Genomic DNA, 24,579 nt, shown 5'->3' on the forward strand with positions numbered 1-24,579 from the left:
TTTTTAAATTTTTTTAGTTGTAGAGGTGTGCAATACCTTATTTTATTTGTTTTTTAAATTTTTTTATGTGGTGCCCAGGATTGAACCCAGTGCCTCACGCATGCTAGGCAGGCGCTCTACCACTGAGCCACAACCTCGGCCTTATAACGTGCCTTTTTTAATACTTATTTTTAGAATTCAGGGTTAATTATGGCTAGCTGCACCTGTGTTTTCGATATTCTTAAATGTGTGTTTTTTTCTTTATAATAATACCTATTTCCAGGGCAGGGATTGTGGCTCAGCAGTAGAGCACTCACCTCGCATTTGCTAGACCCTGGGTTCGATCCTCAGACCACATAAAAATAAATAAATAAAATAAAGGTATTGTGTCCAAATACAACTAAAAAATAAATATTTAAAAAAATACCTATTTTTAATAGGTATTATTCAAAAAGTTCTTCAGAATAAAGATTTTTATACTGTCTTGTTTCTTCCCTTGTTTAGAAATCGAAACGAGTTGGCTGAGACTCTTGCACTCCTCAAAGCACAAATTGATCCTGTACTATTGAAAAACTCTAGCCAACAGGACATCTCTTCCCGGGAAAGTCCCATCTTAGAGGACGAGGAGACTAAAAAAGAAGAAACACCTAAACAAGGTTTTTTTGTGTGTTTTCTTTTGCTTTGTTTGTAATCTCTTCTGTCTTCTTCTCCTCTACTCAACTATATAATTCTGAATTTCTATCTCAAATTGAGAGCCTTCCTATAAAATAAGGGTTATTTTGTTGTTGTTGTTTTAATTTAAAGGAAAAAGAGCAAAAAAAAAAATCAGATTTGTTCTCACATAAAACATTAAGCTAAGTCAAATAGGTTCAAATCATCAAAGTATATTCTTATTTAAGAATGCTAAGACATTTATTGAACTTTTTAGGAAAATATACATAACACGGAATTGGCCATTTAACCCATTTTTAAGTGTACATTTCTCTATCATTAAGTATATGCACATTGTGGTTGAACTGCCTGATAGAAACTCTGTACCTGTTTAACACTACCTCTGCATTTTCTCCTCCTACTATCTTCTGGGAACCTCATACCAAAGAAATATAAAAAAGTATTTGTCCATTTATGACTGGCTTATTTAATTTGACATGTTGTCTTCAACTTTATCCATATGGTAGCATGTCTCACAATTTTCTTCCTTTTTAAGGATGAATAATATTCTATTGTGTGTGTATACTACTTTTTGTTTCTCAGTTATCCATTAGTGGATACTTGATTTACTCTTCTAACTTTTGTCTACTGTGATTTTCTGGATCATATGGTAATATAATGTTTAATTTTTTTGAGGCTCTTCCACAATGTTTTCCACAACAGCTACATCATTTTACATTCCTACCATCGTTTCACAAGCATCTCAGATTCTTCATGTCCTTGTCAGCACTTGTTATTTTTTGTTTTACTTATTGTAATCATTATAATCATTAGTTTTTAATCTTTGAATATCTTGTCAAGTGTTTATCAACCATTTATATATCTTTGGCAAAATATTTATTCAAATTTTTTTGTCCTGTGTAGTTTTGCTTTTTGTTTGTGTTACTGAGAATTGAACCCAGGAACTCCTTATAACTGAACTACATTGCCATCCCTTCTTATTTGGGACAGGGTCTCATCAAGTTATCCAGGTTAGAGTCGAAATTTTGACCCTCCTGCTTTAGTTAGCTTCCTGAGTTACTAAGATTATAGGTGTGCTCTACCATGCCCAGCTTATCCTGTGTTTCTGTGACAGGTCTTACTATGTTGCTCATGCTGGTCTTGAAGTCATGAACCCCTCAACTCAAGTGACCTTTCTGCCTCGGCCTTCAAAGTAGCTGGGGTTACAGACAGATGCTACCATTCCTTGGCCTGTCCATTTTTCAATTGGGATGTTTGTTTTTGTTTTGCATTTTGGAAACTCTTTAAGTTCCAAAGATAATTCTTACGATAATTATTATTATTGAATCTGATTTGGATTGAGTTTTCTATTTTACTTAACTAGGCGGATGAAATCCTTACCTTTCCTGGAGAATAGATCCAACTTCTAACTCTCTAAGTAAGGAAACCAACTGAAATTTTAGGTGACATCTTTTTAGTTATTATTTGTTATTGATAACAAAACTTTCAGTGACAGGGAAAGGAATATGGTTTCCTATTGTGTTTCCTTCTACTAGATGCTTTTAATTTGCCACTGTGTTTTGATTTAAACTGAAAAACTTTTTTTTTTATTCCCCCAGTATCAAAGATGGATTTCAGAGCCTTGCATATGCCAGGCAAGTGCTGTATAACTGATCTAAAATCCCCATACTGGTTTTTTTTTTGTGTTTTTTTTTTTTTTTTTTTTTTTAAAGACACAGTCTTGTTAAGCTGCCCAGGTAGCCTCCTACTTGCAACATTTCTGCCCCAGCCTTCCAACTGGCTGGAATTATGGGTGTGCATCACCATATCCAGATCTGTATTCTTTCTTTGATGCTTTGAACAAACTATTTATAATGCATCCCCTATATATGAAACATCTCTTAAAAGCAATAAATTTAACTTTTCCATGTGAGACATAATGTTCCTATAGGTTAAGAATTACTTTTGGCCAAAGTCTTCATTATTGCCCTCATTGTTTACATGATTTCAAATATCTAGGGTGGTTTTACATGTAAGGCATATTTTTTAAATTTGAAACTTCTTTTCTATATGTTCTTAAATTTGTTGTCTACTTCAGTAAAGTATAGTAATTTTAAAATAGTCTGAACCCCCTATTGAATTTCTATAGAGTCCTTGAATTACTAGGATTCATTCTGGGTTTAAACTTGATATTTTTTTTCACTTTGTTATTCAGTTGGGTCATACATTCCTGTATTTGCTTATTCTCATACACAATTAAAATCAAGATCGGAGAGAATATGAATTTGAAACAAGAGTCAGTGTAATAGGAATTTAAGAGGCAGTTGTTTCTTTTTAGGAGACCTTAAATTTGACATTGATTTTGATGGGACACTCACTATATAGTTTAAAGAAGAAGGAAAAAAATATTTTCTTCATAGTAGAACATTTTTTAATATTGAATTCCGAATTTCTTGGGGTTTCAAGTAGAGGAGGAAGGTTTCAACTATAACTATAGTAAACACTTATTGGGCATATCCTATTTTCTTTGCAGTGAATCAAATGTTGCATTTAGGTTTTTATTTAATCCACATAGCAACTTTTTTTGATAACAATTATTATTTATTTATTTGTTTTGATTTTTGCAGTTCTGAGGATTGAATCCAAGGCTTACCATCAAGCTACTTTACCAGCCCTGTTTAATTTTGAGACAGGGATTCCCTCTGTTAGTCAGCTTTGGGGCATTGTGACCAAAATACCCAACAAGAACAACTTAAAGAAAGGAAAATATATTTTTGGCTCTCTGTTTTAGAAGTTTAATCCAAGGTAGGCTGATGCCATTGTCCTAGGCTTAAGGTAAAGGACAATATAATTGTAGAAGGGTACACCATTTATGGTGGCCTAGAAGCGGAGCAGGTAGGGAGGGACCCCAGGGAAACCCCCCCACCCATGACCCACCTCCTCTAGCCATACCATACCTGCCTACTGTTACCACCCAGTTAGTTCATTTAAAGTAGGATAGACTGGTTAGATAACAGCTCTCATAATCTAAATTTTACCTCTGGATATTCCTGTATTAACATAGTCGCTTTTGGAGGTTACCTTAGATTACAACTGTAGCATCCTACCCCTGTCCCCAAAAACTCATGTTCATCTCACAATTTAAAATGTTTTAGTTTATCTGAGTATATTCGTAGTCTTAAGAATTTTAGCATTGCTGAAAATCCAAGTCCAAAGTTTCATCAAAGACAAACTCTTTACTATGAGCCCCTATAAAGACCAAAAGTGAGTTAGGTATATCCAGTATACACTGGTCCAGACTAAAGGTTTCCATTCCAGAAAGGAGAAACAGGGATATAGAAAGAAAGAATAGGACCAAAATAAGACTTATTGTCCTCAGCCAGACAAATAACTGTGTATAGAATCTAAGGTATGTGATGGTGAGATATATTCTCCAAAGAGCTTGGGTAGTCCTACCCCTTGCACTTGCTGGTAGCAGCATATATGGCCTCCCTTTTAGCCTGGCTCTCTCTGCATATAGCACCTTTTCTTGGCAGACAGACAGAAATTACTGGCATCTCTTAATTTCTGGGGTCTTCTTAAATTCTAGCTTTGATTTCACCTTTACAGCTCACCTCTTAAGGGCAGCCTATAGGAATTCTGATCCTGTTATACTTTGCCTGGTCTCCAAGTCCTTCCTCTGAAATCTTAGTGGAAGCCTGCACGACCACTTAACTCTAGTGTCTTGCATTTCTGTAGAATTTGCATAGTGTGGATGATGTCAAGGTCTCCTGCCAGCTTAGCAATATTTGGGCCCCCTGGGAACATGACCTCTGAGTACCTCAGCAGCTGAGCACAGTAAAACAACTTCCTAGCCCCATTGTGTTATCAGGGGGTCTTCATGATCTCTTTTCTAAAAGAATTTTCCTGTTTATATCCTTGAACCTGCAATGGATACGGTCTGGCAAAATACTGAGCTGTCCTCAAACCATCTTTTCTGTTATCTTTTTGCAAAGTACTTAGCATCTCTCTCATAGCTATAATAAGCACAGCTTCCTTGGCTTCAGTTTTATATGTACTTTTGTGGCCAAATGATAAGTTTCATAAATCCTTCTTTCATTCTTTTTGTTACCAATTCTCACAGTATACCTAGCTAAATACTGCCAGCAATAGCCTTACCACTACTTGAATGTTACACTGTCCTGAAGTTTTCTCTACCAGATTAATTAGTCTATCACTTCTAAATTTAGCCACATATAAAGTCTCAGGATATAGGTAAAACATAGAAAAATTCTTTGCCAGAATTTTTCACAGTGGCCTCAAGTCCAATTTCCAATAGAACTCTCATTTCCCTCTGAAACTTCATGTGCATAGTCCTTGCTGTCTATTCCTATTGGCATTTTGATCTTTAGGACTGCCACCAGAATTGCCTGTTAAGGTATGCTTACAACATTTTAACCCTTGTGCAGCCTGCATACTCAGACTTCTTCAAACTCCTCATATAAGCGTGTTTCAAAGACTTTTGAACCACATGATCAGGTTAGTCACAGTAATAACCCCACTCCTGGTGTCAGTTCTTATCTTTGTTTTCCATCACTGTGACCAAGACATCTAACAAGAACAACTTAGAGGAGAAAAAGTGTATTTTGGCTGTCTGTTTAGTGGTTTAGTGTTTGATAGACCACTCCATTGTTCTGGGCCCAAGATCAGGCAGACAGGCAGACCATCATGGCAGAGGGTGTGATGGAAGAGCACTGCTTCACTAAGGGCTTCCAGGAAGCATGGGTTGGAGAATGACTGAAGGGAATTTGAACCGTTCTAAGGGGCTCCCTAACCCTCTGCCACAGTGACCCACCTCCTTCAGCATATACCTCACCTGCTTACAGTTACCAGTTACCACTCAGCTAGTCCTTTTAAACTGAGATGGACCAATTAGGTTACAGCTCTTGTAGTCTAATTATTTCTCCTCTCATTATTGGGAGGCACATTCATAACTAACCATCACATCCAAACTATGAGGTTCACTGAGTTGTTCTGGCTGACCTGGAACTTGTGGTCCTCCTGCCTCATCCTCTTGAGTGCTGGATTTACAGATGTGTGCCTCATGCCTCCTTGGTTTTTCAGTTTTAAAGATGAGGAAATTGAGACATTCATAAACTTGTCCCAGACTTCTTTTCCCTGCCCCCTCCCTCCCTCCCTCCCTCTCTCTCTCTCTCTCTCTCTCTCTCTCTCTCTCTCTCTCTTTTTGATGCTAGGGATAGAACCCAGAACCTTGTGTAACACTAGGAAAGTACTTTACCACTCTCCACTAAGCTATACCTTTGGCTTATACTTTTGTATAAATAAAGAGATCTACTTTAGTACTTCTCAGAGTTTCATATCCATGTTGGCCTGTGGACCTTTTTAAAATACAGAAGCTGTTGGAGTTGATCTTGGGTGGAGCTGCTGATTGGCCATTTACACAAAGACTTTAAATTTTTTTTTTAATTATAGATGGACACAATACCTTTGTTTATTTTTATAGGGTTCTACAGATTGAACCTAGTGCCTCACTTGTACTAGGCAAGTACTCTGCCTCTGAGCTGCAATCCCAGCCCTGAAGAAAGACTATTTCTGAAAGCATTTTCAATGAATGCTGATGTTATCTTTCCTAACACAACTAAGAAAAAATGATCTGTGAGGTACAAGGTCATTTCTTGAATATGTGGAAGAGGAGGCGCAGGATATTTAACCTACTTCGTTTTTTCCCCTTCTCTAGTGCTTAATCTGGGGCTGGGATATGGTTAGTTTAGCCATAGTGGGACTGCTTAGCATGCAAGATTGGTCCTGGGTTCAATCCCTAGCACTCAAAAAATAAGGTAAAACAAATAGTATTTTTCTGCATTCTTCCTCTTAGAACAAAATATTTCTAATTTATTCTTATTTTTTATTTATTTATACAACAAATAGTTATTGTTCATCTTCTGTGTGTTAAGCATGATTTTAGGAAAGAGTTCAGTAAACTAAGTAGACTAAAATTACTTTGATCAGACTCACACTATAGTGATAAAATAGCTTAAATATGATGTTTACTATGTGTAAGTACTATTCTAAAGATATTCACATGATTTAAAGCCATAGAGTCTCAACAACAAACCCTATTAGGTATATTACAATTATATCTTTAGGGGATATGTCCTAGAGCACCAGTGATTATTAGAAACTGTGGATACTATCAGACCCTACATATGCTATGTTTTTGTTTCCCTATACAGATATAGTTATAAATTAGGCAAAACAAGAGAATATTCACAACCAGTGTAACTCTACATCATATACAACCACAAGAATGAGAAGTTATACTTCATATATGTATAATATGTCAAACTACATCCTATAGTCATGTGTAATTAAAATTACAAATGAAAAGAATATTAGCAATGATTAATAATAGGATAATTATAACAATATACTATAGTAAAAGTTATGCAGATATAGTCTTTGTCTTTCAAAATGTCTAGATGTACTGTAATCTCCTTTGTTCTTTTAGGGCTGTAATTATGCATAATTGACATCACAGAATGTGAAACTTTGGATAAGGGAAGGACTACTGTATATTTTGTTTTTCTTTTCCTTTTTTTCCCGGATGAGGGAAATGAGACAAAGTGTTTTAAGTAATTTTCCCTAGGACACACAGTGAGTTATGGACAAACTCCCTGTGTACTTTTGATGGTGCATTTAACATATAATTTGTAGTAATTTTATTCAGGCTCCAAAGCCTTATGCCTTATCCTGGTTCTCTCAGATGTAATTATTGTGGTCTACTTCATGGCAAGGTAAAAGGAATGTGATCCTCGATTGTTGTTTTCGTTGCTCTCAGATATAAACAAACATTGCCCTATAGGGGTTATATGAGGTACCAGAATAGATTTTAAGTTGGAAACAATCTTAAATTTAATGCAGTCAGTGATAAGGCATCATGGGACAAAATTTTTAAAAGTAAGTGTTGTTGATTATTTCGAATTAGGCAGCTAAAAGATTAAAAAAATGGCACTGAAAAGTTAATAATATAGCCAATTTTACAGTTAAAATATATTTTTCAAAATTATTAGTAAAATTGATATGCCTTATATCTAACCTCAGTAAGCAAATATTTTTGTTTCTTTTTATATGAGTGCCATAGAAATATGACTTTAAAATGTAAGCTAAAATCTCATAATGACAGCAAGTAGCCTAGAAAATTTACCAACTAAATAAATGAGTTGAGTTTTCTTTCAAAGAGGAAGATAATTAACATTGAGCCAGTCATCTAGGGAGACTGAGACAAGAGGATTGCATGTTTAAGGCCAGCTTTGGCAACTTAATGAGAACTTGTCCTTAATAAAATGGGCCGGGGGTGTAATTTAATGGTAGCACATTCCTGAGCTCAATCCCTAGTATGACTCTGCCCCTGAAAATTAAAATTGATTTTTAAAAATATTTAAATTTCTTGGGCTGGGGCTGTAGCTCCGTGGCAGAGTACTTGCCTAGCAAGTGTGAGGCACTGGGTTCAATCCTTAGCACCACATAAAAACATAAATAAAAAATAAAGGCATGCTGTCCATCTTCAACTATTAAAAAATATTTAAATTTCTTAGTCTGGGATTCAGAATCTTATAATTTGTCCTCTACTTCCTCTTTCTAGTGTTATCTTTTATTGTTTCCTTACATGATTACTGGTTGCAGATTGTCTAGATATTTTACTCTGTGTGTCTTGGGCATTCCTTCTGTGACTTTATCATGTTCTTTCCTTCTCATGTTGCCCTATCCCCAAGGAAAGTCCAAGTATTCTTGAAGGGTCATCTGAAATCCCACCTTCCTGATCTCTTTTCTTAGCTTTTTTGGGGACTTTATTTACACTATTTTTATCACTTCCATTAGAGCCAATTTTTAACACCAGGCGGAAAGCTCTTAAATACCTGTCAAATTGTTCTTCTCAAACTAGATGGTCAAGTGAGTGTTTCATGCTCTTTAAGCCCCTTTATGGCTATTGAAGATACACTGTGTCAATTCATGTGGTATACTACCTGGAAGTTTTTGTACTTACAGAGTACTGTGAATGCCATGACATTTAATATATATTTTCACTGTATGTTAGGTACTGTATTGTAATTTTGAAGGTACCTACCAAAAAGTTAAAAAGAAACTTTTCTAGGAAAAAACAAAGTCAAGGGGAACGCATCTCAACTTTAATATAGTTTTTCAAATTCTGCTAATTTGAAAAAGACTGTCTTTTTGTTGATTTTTGCAGTAATATACCTCTGTCTACATGTATAGAACATGGGAACTTTTATTTGATAACATCTAGCAGAAAATAGAATTTGTAGGCTGGCCACTTACATAGCTAATTTGGCCCAAATATGTGTTTATTTTGGTTTATATAGTACTTTTGTTTTATAAAGGCTAAGATAAAATTCACCTTTTTAATATGTACAGTTGCTTGTTTTTAGTATATTCATGGTGTTGTACAACCATAATTAGTGTCTAATGTTAGAAAAGTCACATCAACCCACAAAGAAAGTATGTATCCATTTTGTTGGCATTCTCCATTTCTCTCTTCTCCCAGACCTTAGAGATATTCTACTTTCTGGGTCTATGGATTTGCTTTTTTTGGACATTCCATAATAAATTTTGGAATACTATTATATCACCTATCCATTGAGAGAAATATTACATGTGTTTATCAAAACCTTTTTTTTTTTTTGATGTTGAGTTTAGTATGGTGCTGAAGTATTTGAAACTAGAATGAGAATTGGAAATATTCTTGCATACAGTGAATAGATTACTGGCAAAAAAATGGGACAAGACATTAAATTTTGAGTCACTTTTAGAAATTGTAAAGTTTGTCAACATTTTCAAAATGGCAAAAAGCTTTTTTTAAAAAATATTTTTTTTTAGTTGTTGATGAACCTATATTTTTATTTATTGATATGTGGTGCTGAGAATCGAACCCAGTGCCTCACACAATGCTAGACAAGTGCTCTACCACCGAGCCACTACCCCAGCCGGCAAAAAGCTTTTTGCAGGCAAAATTTGAATTGTTAGGAATAGCATAGATCTGTTTTTACCTGTAGTATTTCATTTCACTCAGCAAGTATTTATTTAGTATATGCTGAATATTCTTGGTAGTGGGAGTGTAGCTGTGAATGAAAATCACAGCTTACACAAAGTATGGATGAGACAGTAAACAAGATTAATAAATTACTTGTTATTTGTAGTGCAGATGGTGATATGGAGATTATATATATATATATATATATATATATATATATATATATATATATATATATATTTTTTTTTTTTACAGTAATTTGGGAAAAGAATAGATTGGGGTCTTAGAAAATGACTAACTGAAACGTAATGCTTGAGTAAAGTCAAAGACCAAAAGGATCTGAGAGAACCAATAATGCAGATACCCAAGGAAATTTTAAACAAACAAAAACAAATGTAAGAGGTTGGGGTTATAGTTCAGTTGGGAGAGTGCTTACCTAGCATATACAAGTCCCTGAGTTCTGTTCCCAGCACCACAAAATACAAAAACAAAGGATGCAAGACTCTGAAGTAGGAGCAAGTGTGTGTAATACATTTTAGCAAAAATCAGCAGACTAGAGTGGACAAGCAAAATCTGGCCGTCTGCCTGTTTTGTTAATTTAATTTTTAAAAATTAAAATTAAGTTAATTTTTAGTTTTCGGCGGACACAACATCTTTGTTTGTATGTAGCGCTGAGGATCGAACCCGGGCTGCACGCATGCCAGGCAAGTGCACTACCGCTTGAGCCACATCTCCAGCCCAAAAATAAATATTAAAATTTATTCTCTCTCTCTCTCTCTCTCTCTCTCTCTCAAAAAAAAAAAATAAGTTAATTTTTAAAAATTCAGACAGGGTCTTACCATGTTGCTCAGGCTGATCTTGAATTCCTGGGCTGAGTTGATGCTCCCTCCTTAAGCCTCCTGAGTAGTGGGAAAAATTAATCTGGCTGGTTTGAATTTTATTTATTTAATATCCAATTGTCAATGGCTGTTTTCAGACTATAACAGAAGAATTTGGTAGTTGTGACAGAGAAACTATGGCTTACAAAGCTTAAAATGTTTAATGTCTGATCCTTTATGGTTTGCTGGCCCCTGTGACCAATGTAACTGAAGCAGAATGAGTAAGGTATTGTAAAATAGGAGGAAATAAGGTCAGACAGCTAAGGTACTGAGAGATAGGGGAATGGGGTCTGCAGATTGTATTGGGCTTTCCTTAAATTTATTAATGTTTCTGTTTTAAAATCTGGGTTAAATGGAATACTGTTGAAAAGATTTTATCATTATTTTTCATAGTAATATCCTAACTATCCTTGTTTCTATCATTCCTTTCCTTCAGTCTAATCTCAATATTACAGCCAATGTGATCTCATAATAAGTAAGATAATGACACTTGGCTGGAGGAGATGAAATCTGAATCATGGATTGAAGAATTTGTCTTAGCTTAAAATAGGTATCTCTATTTTAATAGGAGCAGGCTTACTGGTCTATTGATGAGAGGGTATGGTTTCTGTTTTCTCTGTGAAATTGAAGGCAGAATCATCTGAAAATATGGACCTCACAGAGAGATTGGAAGTTTAAGAATAGAAAAGAAGACTGATAGAGTTGTTGGTAGAGCAAATAGTAGGGTTAGTAGGCAGTGTTAGTGTATCAGAGATAAACTGATAATCATGAAATTATTATAATACCTATTTTGTTCCTTTTTATACACATATATGTACATATATGAATGACTTATACATATGATCATATATAGAGAGAAAATATCTGCCACTGCAACTGCCATGATCTTTTTCTTCTAGGGTTTATTTTAGGCATGGTTACTTATTTATTTGTTTATCAGAATTGAGATTACATAGCTGGGCATGGTGGCTCACATTTGTATTCCCAGCTTGCCGCAGTCCAGCTGCAGCAAAATAACGGGGGGGGGGGGGGGGGTGACGAGCAACTTGTGTACATTGATACAGCAGGAGTGCGAGCCATTTATTGTAGGACAACAGAGGTATTTATACATTCCACACAGCTTATCATAATTAACATAAACTAGATATAGCAGTCAACCAATAAGGAATCTCCACACTTAATGGCTCACTGGTGTTACTTCACAAACCACTCCCTCTGGCAAAATGCCAGGCACCATCCTGACTTGTTTACAGACTCTAACATTTCCCCCTTTTGCTTAATTTAAATAACAACCATAGTGGTTTTTACACAAACACCATAAATAATCAGAAGGGGAGGATACAAAATGCCACAATACCAAGGCAATTGATGGCTCCATGCAAGAAGCCCTTGGAAAAATTATACCAGCAATGACACCGTTTGCAAAGATACTGAGTTACAATTTGTTGTAGATTACAATTTGTTGTCTCAGTCCAGGTAAAGCAGTGTCTCAACAGATTAACTCACAGTCCAGGTAAGTTCTGCAGGCAGCTAGCTTAAATCACAGTCCAGGTAAGTTCTGCAGGCAGCCAGCCTGATCCGAAGTCTCATCAGGTTTTAATGGCGCTCATTACTCATTAGCTTCCAGTTGTGGGAGAACCATTGTAGTTACTGGCCTTGGAAATGATCAGACTTCAGGGACGCGGGCCATCTTCCGCCTGCAGTGTCTGGGGCAGCCCCAGATGGCCCCGGGAGAGTCCGGGGAATGTGCCGGACTCAAACTGCTACTGGGCACAGGGAGCAAGAGCCTGCAAGACTGTGCCTCCAGGTCAGGTTTGGATTTGGGCTCTTGAAGTGGCGTCCCCCTCCCCAGGCGGGGGGTGGGGAAGAGCCGGCAGCGGCTGCTTGGAAAGTCCTTGCTGCGCCATGACCAGCTCGCGCAGGAGGAAGCCTCCGCACCAATTCACGCACCCTCTGGTAAGAAAAGTATTCAGTAATAGCCTTTTGCTGCAACTTTTTTCCTGATAATCCTTCCTTCTCTGAACTTTCTTTTCTTTCTAACTAGAGTTCCTGGGCTCTTATCAACACATGTCCTAATTGCTCTTGATTCCATTGGGGTGCCTTCTTCCCTTAGTAATTTACTTCTTACCCCTTCCATATTTTCGTCACAAAGACAATACAACATTTCAAGACAAAACAAGACACAAACATACTGTATCAATCTTCTCCATTTTTTCAAAATGACCATTTTTCCTCTCGCCCTATCTGCCTAGGGACGAGCAGATTTGCTCCCGTCCTATCTAGGGACAGGCAGCTTTTTTTTTCTTCACCCCCCCCCCCCAGTGTCCCGTGGCTCCCAGTACGGGCCACTATCTCCCGAAGTCTGGCTACAGCAAAATAACCAGGGGGGTGACGAGCAACTTGTGTATATTGATACAGCAGGAGTGGGAGCCATTTATTGTAGGACAACAGAGGTATTTATACATTCCACACAGCTTATCTTAATATGCATAAACTAGATACAGCAGTCAACCAATAAGGAATCTCCACACTTAATGGCTCACTGGTGTTACTTCACAAACCACTCCCTCTGGCAAAATGCCAGGCGCCATCCTGACTTGTTTACAGACTGTAACACCAGCTCCTCAGGAGGATTGTAAATTCAAGGCCACCCTGGGCAATTTTGCAAGACCCTTTCTCAAGGAAGAAAAGGGATGAGGATGTAGCTCAGCAGAGGATGTATGATAGAGTGCTTGCCTAGTATCTGTAAAAGGCCCTGCGTTCAATCCTCAATAACACAAAAACTAAATTAAAAATTTTAAAAGCAAAATTTATTAAAAATTTTGGGGGTGCCAGGCTCAGGAGTTCCTGCCTGTAGTCTTAGCAACTTGGGAGGCTGAGGCAAAAGATTTAACATCTGTTAAATATGTATGTCCTTGCCCAAATCTTACTTTGTAAATTGATCAGATATACTTCAAATAATTTTAAATTAAATATTGATTTACAATCTGCTCCCTGTTAATTTGTCAACATGTGGGGTAGGATTTGTTGCCATTTCAGTTTGTTCAGTCTACTTAAGCAGGTGTCCTACAGTGAATAATCCATGATTCTGCTCCAGAGGAGTAATTCTTCAGACCAGTAGGACAGATAACATTTCTGAGTAAATAATTATAATGCGGGGTAATAAATGCTATTATAAAAATCTATATAAAGTAATGTGCAAACAGAGGAAAATTTGTTGATTCTTTATAGAAAGATTCTTTATAGAAAGAATCAGTTAATAGAACTATAAAACAGCAAGTTTCTAACTGTGCTTGAAGGCTGAAAGATTTTGCCAGTAATATAATAATTATGTAGTTGACATTGAGTGCTTGCCATGGCCACTTGCCTGAAGGACTTGGATGTTGTATTACCTGCAGTCATTAAAAGCCCTAGAAAATAGTTGATGATATTTAACCGTTTTATGTAACTTTTTAATCAATGGAGAAAGTGAGGAATGGTAAAAGCTGCAGAATAGATATAAATGGCTTTTTGTGAGTTAACAGAGGAAAACTGTTAGTCGCAGCTTTCGAAAATTCTGAACTAATTTTCCTCCTCCTCATCCTCCTCCCCACCTTTCCCTCCTTCTCCTCCTTCCCCACCCCGCTCCCCCCTTCTTTTAAATCCTGAATGTTCTGATGTGGCTAAAGTTAATGGTAAGAAAATGGTGTCAAATAATTAATAATGATTCCCAAGTACTATGCAAAAGTGGTCCATATACTTCATTAAAAAAAGTTCAGCTATTCCACAGTGCAATGCATTATAATTTTTATTATACATATGAGCACAGTTTTTCATATCTCTGTATATAAAGTATGTTCGTGCCAATTTATGCCTTTATACATGTGTTTCTTTTTTTGCATTACAATTATTAATACACATATATACCACAATTTTTCATATCTCTGCCATTTTTTATTTTGTGACAAGGTCTTTCTAAGTGCTGAGGCTAGCCTGGAACATGCTGTCCTCCTGTCTTAGCCTCCTGAGTCATTGGAATTTTAGGTGTGTGAGCTCAAATGACCTTCTCAATTTTCAATGAATCAGTTCAGATAAACAAAGAATGTAAAACACTGTATACCTAACATTTTGATATAGTAGTTCTCAATGATTTGCCCAAATTTTCTTTTGTTTAAAAAATAAGTGGTACTTCTTTTCACTTTCCTTCTCATTCCTCCTTATTCCATTTTCAGGAGTAACTACAACCCTGTGACTCATTTCCTGTCATTTGTTTTTTGCACATATGTATATGGTCACTTTAATAGATAGCATTGGTTTGAGTGTTTCATAACTTTTCTAAAAAATGTATTTTACTGGCTGGGTGCTGTGGCTCACACCTGTAATCTCAGTGACTTGGTAAGGTCTGGCCAGAGATCTCAAGCCCGAGCCCAGCATCTGCAATTTAGCAAGACCCTGTCTCAAAATACAAAAAATAAAAATAATTGAGGATGTTGCTTTGCCCCTTCAATTCCCAGTACCCCCTCCACAAAATCCTGCTGTTCCTAGTCTTTTACAACTTGTTACTCATTCTGTTTTTGACATTTATGTGTGTTAATCCATATACATTCTTTTTTTTCCATTTTATTCATCATAAAGTGGTTATTTGTCCTTTTCCCCATTTGAGCTGTATTAGAATTTTTCTTGTTTTTTATTTCTACAGCAGTACTGCAGTAAATATTCACGCATATATTTCTGGGTAGTTGTATGTAATTGTACTCTCTAGAAATAGAATTTCTTAGTGATGGAGTACATTTCTTTAAGCTTAAAACAGATAATTCTAAATTGCTCTGTTAAGTGTTTGTGCTAATTTACATGTAAGTTTTTAAGATTTTAGTTTGGAACTACTCTATTGTTTTGAGTTTTCTCATGTCTAATTGCAAAATACGAGCATTATAAAATAACTAAAACTTTATTATGGATTAATTACCCCTTTATCACACAAAAGATGACAAGTGTAAAATATAAGAAGTAGATACATAGATTTTTGTGAGCATGGGAAACAAGGATAGTAAGAAACAAAAGTGAAAGTTAAAATATCAGAAAGAAATGCATTTGACTTTAAAATTTTTTTCTTATAATGAAAAGTGGTGAGTCTAGTCTGAATGGGAGCGCCACGAAGTCAAGAACTTTACTTAGTCTGTTTCTGTTTTTTTCTTGTGGCTTTGATTGCTCCTGGAGGTATGATGTTCAGAGTCTAGACACAAAGAAAATTAAATTAGGGCAACAATGCAATTCAACTGAATCCTCTTATTCATGACATCTTCATGCATCTCATTGATCATTACTATATCATATGACCCATTGCTATAAGGTGCTTGATCAAGGAGGCTTCCTAAACAAAGTCAGAGTTGTGTTAGTACAAAAGATGAGATTAAATATTGAGTAGCAACTATCGATGTCCTCTACTGTTAATTTACATGGAATATGCAGTGTTTGATTTCTCACCCTGCTATACTGGGTGAGAAATCTCATAATAGATAATAAATAAATATTTGTTGAGTAAATGAATGGACCAGCTTTGTAAAACCTGCATTAGATACCAGTTCTCTTGAATCATCTTAAGTTTATTGAGAAATGTTGCTGCTGCATTGTGATTTTTGAAGTGATTTTTTTCCTTTAGTTTTGTTGCCTCAAATTTCATGCCTCTTAAACTCATTTACAATTTCCTTTTGACTACCCTTGGGGAAATGTTTGTATAATTGAATGACCTTTTTGCCAGTTACTGTTGCTTTCAAAAGTTCATATTCTGTCAGGATCCTTCTGTATACATATCCATGCAATGTAGGGGAGCTATAATAATAATTATCAAATTTTTCTCTTAAAAGGACTTAACCATATCCTAAATTTTCAATGATTTAACATTTTTGGAATTACAGAAATACAACACTTTTGAAGAATACTAGGGGAGATTATTTAGTTCAGCTGCTTTATTAGTAGATTAAGTAACAAGGGCAGAAAGTTGTGTTGGTACAAAAGATATGTTAGTACAAATATGTACAAGTATAACATACCACTATCCGAATTAGGTTTGGTAAGCCCAAGAGTTTTCAATCTAATTTTATCTCTCATTTCATTCTGCCATACTGTTACTCAAATTAAAATCAGTTGACTCCAAATAAAAACATGTTATCTTACCTTGATTCAGGATCACAGTGAGGTTCTATCATGCTGCCTGAACCACAAGTATATAGAAGAAATATTCAGTTGTGTTCAGTATTAACAATGTTTGGTTGAAATTAATTTAAAAGATAGTAATTTGGGTTTATCTGTTAAAATATTTAATTAGTTTTGCTAATATACTTACCAAGCTTAATAAGTGAGAAAGGGATGGGAAGACATGAATCATCACTATTGTCTCACCTTAAAGCACTAATGGTATAAAGAAGGAAGAATAATACTAATAGTTAATCTTCTTTTTATTAATTTTTAAATTTGTTTTAATTAGTTATACATGATGGTAGAATGCATCTGTGCACTTTGTGATACTTTAATCTTGAGGTCCAAAGAGTCCTAAATGGTTTTTGAGTATTTTATTTGAAACATGATTAGATATTTTTTAAGAAGTTTGTAGTAAAAATATTCACTTTAATTAAAAATAGAATTCTCATTTTTAAAAAATGCACTGTTTCATCTCCCCACTTTTTATCTACTCCACTTATATCCTTCTGAATTGTTACTCTTTGCTTATTGACAAAAATCTTCAAGTTTTTAAGTTTATATCTCAGTAAAACTTCATTTAGAATTAAAGTTTTTCCATTCCAAGGATAAGGTGAAAGGATGAAAAATGTAGTAATTTATTTGGAAAATACAGTGCAATCTCTGTGATTACCCATGAGATTTATGCGTTTTGCTTGATTTTAGCTTTTGTTATGTTTAAATATGTACTATTAGGTACTTTGTTAAGGCTGAAAATACATAGTCAACAAGGTAAAAAGAGGCAATGAAATATAAGCATTAATAGTTTCTTTGTAAAATATTAAATGATCAATAAAGCCATTTCGTAAAGTGAACTGTAGCATAACCACATCAAGGCATGTTATATAGTCATGAATATTGATTTTTGAAAAGGTCACATAACATAAAAAAGTGCTAATGTTTCTGTAAAAAAAATCGAAAGCAGAGTGACCCCAATTTTGTGAAAAATAATGATCAGAAGTAGCCTAAAATATTATTAGCAGTTCCCTTTGAGCATTCTTTTTTTTTTCTTTTTCATTTTTCCTCTGCTCATGTTACTTCACTGAAATAAAGTCCTCAGTGACTTGCAAAGAAGAACATTGTCAGTTTATGAAACAAATATGGCCTTTTGGCAATGTTTTATGTAGCATTTTCTGCTTCATATTTTTGAGCCATCCCTTAAGCTTGACTAAATTATTTGAGCTGTATAAATATTTACATTCCATTGAGAACACTGGAACTAAAAGTAAAAAGCAGTAACATGAGTCTGTCTAAATAGCAATTTTTTAATATCTGGAAGTTGTGCTTCACAATTTTGTCATTTTCTTGTCAGATTTTTTTTTGGGGGGGAGGGTCAAATACCCAATCACAAAGATATGCTACCCCTGTGAAGAGAGAAACAATAAATGGAAATAAATTAAGTCTGTTATATATTATAATCTTGAAAGCTCTGTTCACTTAAACTTTTTCTGATTTTTATTTTTTTAGAGGAACAAAAGGAAAATGAAAAGACAAAAGGTGAAGCTCGGCTAGTAGATTCAGTAAATTGTTCTACAGCCAGTGTTCTAGAAGAGACTACTATGAAAATTGAAAAAGAAGATCAAAAGGAACTTGTGAAACTGCCAGTAATAGTGAAGGTAGAAAAAACTTTGCCAGAAATCGAGGAAAAAAAGATTGTCAAAGAAGAAAGTGATTCTTTCAAGGAAAATGTCAAACCCATTAAAGTTGAAGTTAAGGAATGCAGAGCAGATCCCAAAGATGTCAAAGGTAGCATGGAGAAACTGGTGGTACAGGAACCCGAGAGGCTAGAGTTTAGTGGCAATATCAGATCTTCTCAAGAAATTACAGAGAAATCTACTGAAGAAACCGAGAAACTTAAAAATGACCAGCAAGCCAAGATTCCACTAAAAAAACGAGAAATTAAACTGAGTGATGATTTTGACAGTCCAGTCAAAGGACCTTTATGTAAATCAGTTACTCCAACAAAAGAGTTTTTAAAAGATGAAGTAAAACAAGAGGAAGAGACTTGTAAAAGGATCTCTACCATTACTACTTTGAGTCATGAAGGGAGACTAATGGTAAATGGAGAAGTTGGTGATGAAAAGGTAACTCCAACTTTGAAGACAGAACAAATAGAGACAAAGTTGTATGATACAAAGGAAGATGTCTACAATAGCCCTTCTAAGGATAGAAGTGTCATCATGGAGGGGAATGGAGCAGAATGCTTAAATTCTGTCATAACGAGTTTAAAAATAAGTGAGCTTGAGAAAGAAGTCCTTTTAGGGAAGGTTGTAGATGGTTCAGTCTCAGTCTTAGAGACCCACAGTCAAAAAGGGCAGTTAGAGGAACCTGGTCCTCCAGAAATGGAAACTTCTCTTGAGTCTTCTGAGATAGTAAAGGATCTCTCTTTAAAAACTGCTTTATCTGTCCCTGAATCCTGTACCATGAAATTTGAAGAGAAGTCCCCCAAAAGTAAGAAGGATAAGAGTCCACCAATCCTAGAATGTCTTGAAAAGTTAGAGAAGTCCAAAAAGACTTTTCTTGATAAAGACTCACAAAGATTGAGTCCCATACCAGAAGAAGTTCCAAAGAGTACTCTAGGATCAGAACCACCAAGTCCTCCTGATGCATCTGAAACTTTCCCACCAACTAAAATGACTAGGCATTGTGAAAAACCAGACTTAGAAAAAGAAGGAGTAGAGTGTCAGAGTACAAGTTCTTTTGAAGGTCAGTTCCTGGAAAAAGTAGACCCAGAAATTCTTAAAAGGGATTCTGAGTCCAAGAAAGTAGAAATGGATAATCTAGACAATGAGGATCCTTCTGAAACAAAGGGTTCTGTGCAAAAAAGCAAATTTAAATATAAGTTGGTTCCTGAAGAAGAAACAACTGCCTCAGAAAATACAGAGATAACCTCTGAAAGGCAGAAAGAAGGCATCAAATTAACAATTAGGATATCTAGTCGGAAGAAGAAGCCAGATTGTCCTGCCCAAATTCCAGAACCAGAAAGCAAGCAAGAGAAGACAGAAAAAGAAGAAGAGAAAACAAATGTGGGCCCTACTTTAAGGAGGTCTCCAAGAATATCTAGACCTACAGCAAAAGTGGCTGAGATCAGAGATCAGAAAGCTGATAAAAAAAGAGGGGAAGGAGAAGATGAAGTGGAAGAAGAGTCAGCAGCCTTGCAAAAAACAGACAAAAAAGAAAATTTGAAAAAACTGGAGAAGGATACAAACTCTAAAGGAGGCAAGGTAAAACTACTCTGAATTTTAAATTTTAATTAGAAATATTTAAATCGGAGTGTTTATAGCTTTTTTGCTTTAGGCTAAAGCATAGTCATTCTTATCTTTTAAACATTTTTTTCTATTACAGGCAGTATTAGAAATATATTCTTGTTGTAAATTATTCAAGTAATACACAATCTATGGGGCTGGAGATGTGGCTCAAGTAGTAACGTGCTTGCCTGGCATGCGCGGGGCTCTGGGTTCGATCCTCAGCACCACATAAAAATAAAATAAAGATGTTGTGTCCACCGAAAACTGAAAAAAAAAATAAATATTAAAAAAATTCTGTCTCTCTCTCTTTCTCTCTCTCTTTAAAAAAAAAAAATACACAACCTGTAGGATTATAAAATGAAATTTCCCATAACCAGTTTTACAGATTGGGGTGCATACTGTTTCAATCTGTTTTTCATGCATTCATATATGTTTATAAACATTTTACCTATCATTTACAAAATAAATCGAGTCCTATGTGTTCATTTTTTGTGAGTGCTTTACTTAACAGTGTATCTATTTTTCCATGTCAGGAGATCAGTCTACTTGTGTTTATTAATGGCCACATAGTATTTTCATATTGTGGATATACCTCAGTTCTTTTAACCACTCCCTTATTAATTGACATTAGGTTGTTTCCAATTTTTCACTATTACAGGCAATGCTGCATTGAAGATCCATTTGGACATGAGTGAGTATTTCTTTAGAATAGACTCCTAGAATTGGAATTGCTGGGTCAAGGGGCATGCCACATTGCCTCCAAAAAGGCCCTAGTAATATATCATTTCCTTACCAGTATCTGAGAGTGCCTGTTTCCACCATTTAAATCATTAGTCTTGGAAGCCAGAATTCTTTTTTATGTAACCACCTCATTTTAAGTAAAATATACAAATTTTTGACTAGTGTTATCGTTTAAATAAATTAAAAACAAGAGTTGTTTTTAATTTATTTAAAGGATAAGGTTATTCTTCGTTGCAGGTGAACCTTTGTTCCCTGAAATACTGTTTTTTTAATTCTATACTTTGAAAAATGTTTTCTGATAAAAATTATTTAGTTCTTTGCTGGAGACCTGTAGTATGAGAATGAAATGAAATATGCATTAAAAGATATAAAATTGGGGCTGGGGTTGTGGCTCAGCGGTAGAGCACTTGCCTAGCATGTGCAAGGCCCTGGGCTCAATCCTCAGCACACATAAAAATAAATAAATAAAATAAAGGTATTGTGTCCACTACAACTAAAAATAAATATTTAAAAAAGATTATAAAACTAGGCAATAAAAAATTGTTAACAATGTTGGAAATTTATTCTCTGAATAATATTCTTTTAAAATTTGTCAGCATTTTTTATGCAAGTCTGACCCTCTTGAAATTTTTAGGTTCATCTTTAATATTATTAAAGCTTTACATTTTTTGCATAATAATAAGTAAGTATATAGTCATCCTTCTGTAATTAATAGAACCTTTAAAATGTACATGGCCTTTGACCCAGAATCCGCTTCGAGGAATTTATCCTAACCATCACGATGTGTGTTAAAATTTATATTTCAACGGATACATTATTCATGAAAGTGAAAAAATGGGAAACAACTACCTAAATGTCTATAGGTGATATATACACCCAGGTGATAGCATATAGATGCAACCATGTGATAACGTATTATATAGTCACTAATAGTAAGGAGAACATACAATGATCAGAAAAACTATATGACATTATAATCCCATGTAAAACTCTCCCCAAACCAGAAAATAGTAGTGAATATAAACACCAAAAATTTAATAGTAGGTATATCCAGGTGATCAGACTATAATTTTTATTTTTTTTTCATGTATTCCACATGGGACATGCAATCAGGAGGAGCTTAGTTTTTTTTTCTTCTTATATCAAATTATGTCAATTTTTTATTTTGCCCAAGGTAAAACCCAAAGGCAAAGTTCGGTGGACTGGTTCTCGAACACGAGGCAGGTGGAAATATTCCAGTAATGATGAAAGTGACGGGTCTGACAGTGAAAAATCATCTGCAGCTTCAGAAGAGGAAGAAGAAAAGGAAAGTGAAGAAGCCATCATAGCAGACGATGATGAACCATGCAAAAAATGTGGCCTTCCTAATCATCCTGAACTAGTATGTATCTGATCTAAAAGAACAATGTTCATAGTCATAGGAAGCTGTGGTTGCCTGGAGCAGCCTGACTCATCTGGGTTTGATCATGAAATTTTTTTCATTCTACAGAGTATGTATTCTAGAAAGTAACCTCTATTTCTGTTTCTCAACTAATAATGCCAGTTTGAGAAGGCCAAGGATAAAGGTTTTGTTTTTATTGTAGCTAGTTTATATGTAGACATTTTCTGTACCTAATAAGTATACACCTTGTTCTCTTCTCACAAATCAATTAATTTATTCAACTAATTCTATTCAGTTCCTTTAAGTTTTTTTAAAAATATATTTCTGAAGTGCCATCAAGTAAGTTCAACCTATGAAGGCCTTATTGCCTTCCTCTAAAAGCATAAAAAGTAGTAACCCAATGGGCTTTAAAATTTTCAATATTGGAAGTTGCATATAGTCTAGATATCTTTGGAAAAACATTATCAAAACTATGTGGAGCTTTCTTACCCAAGAAGTAAACTCTTCAAGGGTGGCCTACATCAGGAGAACCACTTCTTAGTCAATATACATTATATTGCAGTTCATAAGGAGTTTGTTGAAGAAACACTCTGAATGCCCAATTGTATGCAGTTCTGCTCTTCTTTTGAGTAGATTTGACTTTAACAACTTTCAACTATTAAGTAGAGATAAACATAAAGAATGATCCTCTTATATGTGTTGAATGTGTTGAGCAGAAACATCTCAAGATTTTCTGATGTTTCAAAACATAAGAGATGGTTCTCTAGGTTCTTTTTTTCTAAAAAGCAGTGTGATATAATAAAAAAAAAAAGCAAGGGGTCAGAAAGACATGGATATAGGTCATGCTTCTGCCACTTATCACTGTTTTCTTCTCTGTATCTTGATGTCTTTATTATAAAATGGGACTTCTACTGCATGTTTCTGAAGGGTATTTTAAAAACTCAGGTGCTATGGCACATGCCTGGGTGCTGGCTGCTATGGCACATGCCTGTAATCCCAGTGACTTGGGAGACTCAAGGCAGGAGAATTGCAAGTTTAAGGGTAGCCTCAGCAAGTTAGCAAGGTCTAAGCAACTTAGTAAGACTCTGTTGCAAAATAAAAAAGGGTGGGGGATGTGGGGCTGGGATTAGGGCTCAGCGGTAGAACTTTTGCCTAGCATGCGTGAAGCACTGGGTTTGATCCCCGGCACCACATAAAAATAAACAAATAAAATAAAGATATTGTGTCCACCTACAACTAATAAAAAAAAATTTTTTTAAACAAAAATGGTAGGGGATGTAGCTCAGTGGTAAAGCACTCCTGTGTTAAATCCCCAGTATGGGGGGGAAAAATGGTGGGAGGAAGAAAAAGAAAACAAAAAAGATTGCCTGGTAGAGTTCCTGATAGATATGTACTAGGTTTAAGATCCACAGGGAGACCAGGCTGCTCCATCAAAGGATTAAGGATAGAGGAATACAGCTTTTATGGCATCCACATGGTAGGCAGAGTCCTGGGCTCTTGATGTCATCATTGTAGAGGTAGAGTTTTGGGTGTGCATTTTTGCTATTCTTCATCATGTTTCTTCACATGGCACATATCTCATTACCATCTTTGGTCTCTACCTAGGGGAGTGTATTCTATGATAACAAGATAAAGGCAACTGTAGGTTACTTAAGTGACTATTCTATGCATGCATTTGCCCCTTTTCTTGTTAGAAAGTCTCTCCTATTTTCACAGTGGGGCAGACAATGGGGCCAACTATTTTCCTATCTCAGTGGCCTTACCTTTTGCTTTTTCTGGCTCTAGCTTCTTGGTGCTTCTACTGAACACATTTTTTTAAAAGGCTGAGCTGACTTCTTGGCCTTGCATCTCCTGGTTTGTTATCGTATTTCTATAAGCCTTGAAGATTGGTTCACTTTTTAACTTCTAATTTTCTGGTTAGGCTGTTAACTCCATTGAGACTAAGGGCTAGATTATCTGTCTTACTTCCCCTGAGAGGTTTTAATCCCTTACATCCTAAGGAGTCCTGTTTCATGAGAATCTCTAATTGTCTCAGAGAGTTGCCCTCTTCTTGGAGCACACATTGGATTTATATTTATTTGGCTATTTTCATGACTATGTAGAAAATCCCATTGCTGTTTACTGTGCCAAGGAGAATGACTTTAGAAACTGAAGATCCCTGGTATGATGGATTTCTTATGTCATGGATTTCTTATGCTTAAGGGTAACCCTCAAATCAAAATAATAAGCAGTTAGTATACATTAAATGGTACAGATATGATGCTGAGCTAAAAATACATGATTCTTGTCCTCATTGCACTTATAAAATAAAAGAAATAAATTGTTAAGTAAATGTAGAACCCTGGAATTTTCTAGCTGCTTTAGTCAAAATAAATGCATCATTGTATGAGGCCTGGGAATCTTACATGGTTGTCTTTATTTAGGAGGATTTTACCTTTA

The 24,579-nt window shown here is 35.4% G+C and overlaps 1 protein-coding gene and 1 long non-coding RNA gene across 4 annotated transcripts in view; one reads left to right on the top strand and one right to left on the bottom strand.

Annotated features, from left to right (window-relative positions):
- Positions 1 to 24,579, top strand: part of RSF1 (remodeling and spacing factor 1) — a 172,458-nt gene that overhangs the window by 104,885 nt on the left and 42,994 nt on the right. Inside the window, exons 5-7 of one of the 3 annotated variants that reach the window (XM_081280016.1) lie at positions 484 to 635; positions 18,238 to 19,994; positions 21,934 to 22,140. In XM_081280016.1, the coding sequence (XP_081136142.1) occupies positions 484 to 635; positions 18,238 to 19,994; positions 21,934 to 22,140 (2,116 nt within the window). Of the gene's footprint in view, positions 1 to 483; positions 644 to 11,439; positions 12,514 to 18,237; positions 19,995 to 21,933; positions 22,141 to 24,579 lie in introns of those variants that run through there. The other 2 variants (XM_081280017.1, XM_081280018.1) reach the window with 2 other exon arrangements.
- Positions 14,329 to 24,579, bottom strand: part of LOC308641411 — a 58,387-nt gene continuing 48,136 nt past the window's right edge. The window contains exon 2 of the long non-coding RNA XR_014020452.1: positions 14,329 to 15,769. This is a non-coding gene — a long non-coding RNA (uncharacterized lncRNA). The remainder of the gene's footprint in view (positions 15,770 to 24,579) is intronic.

The sequence above is a fragment of the Spermophilus citellus genome (genome assembly GCF_964194105.1).
Source record: "Spermophilus citellus genome assembly, chromosome: 2".
NCBI lineage: Eukaryota > Metazoa > Chordata > Mammalia > Rodentia > Sciuridae > Spermophilus > Spermophilus citellus.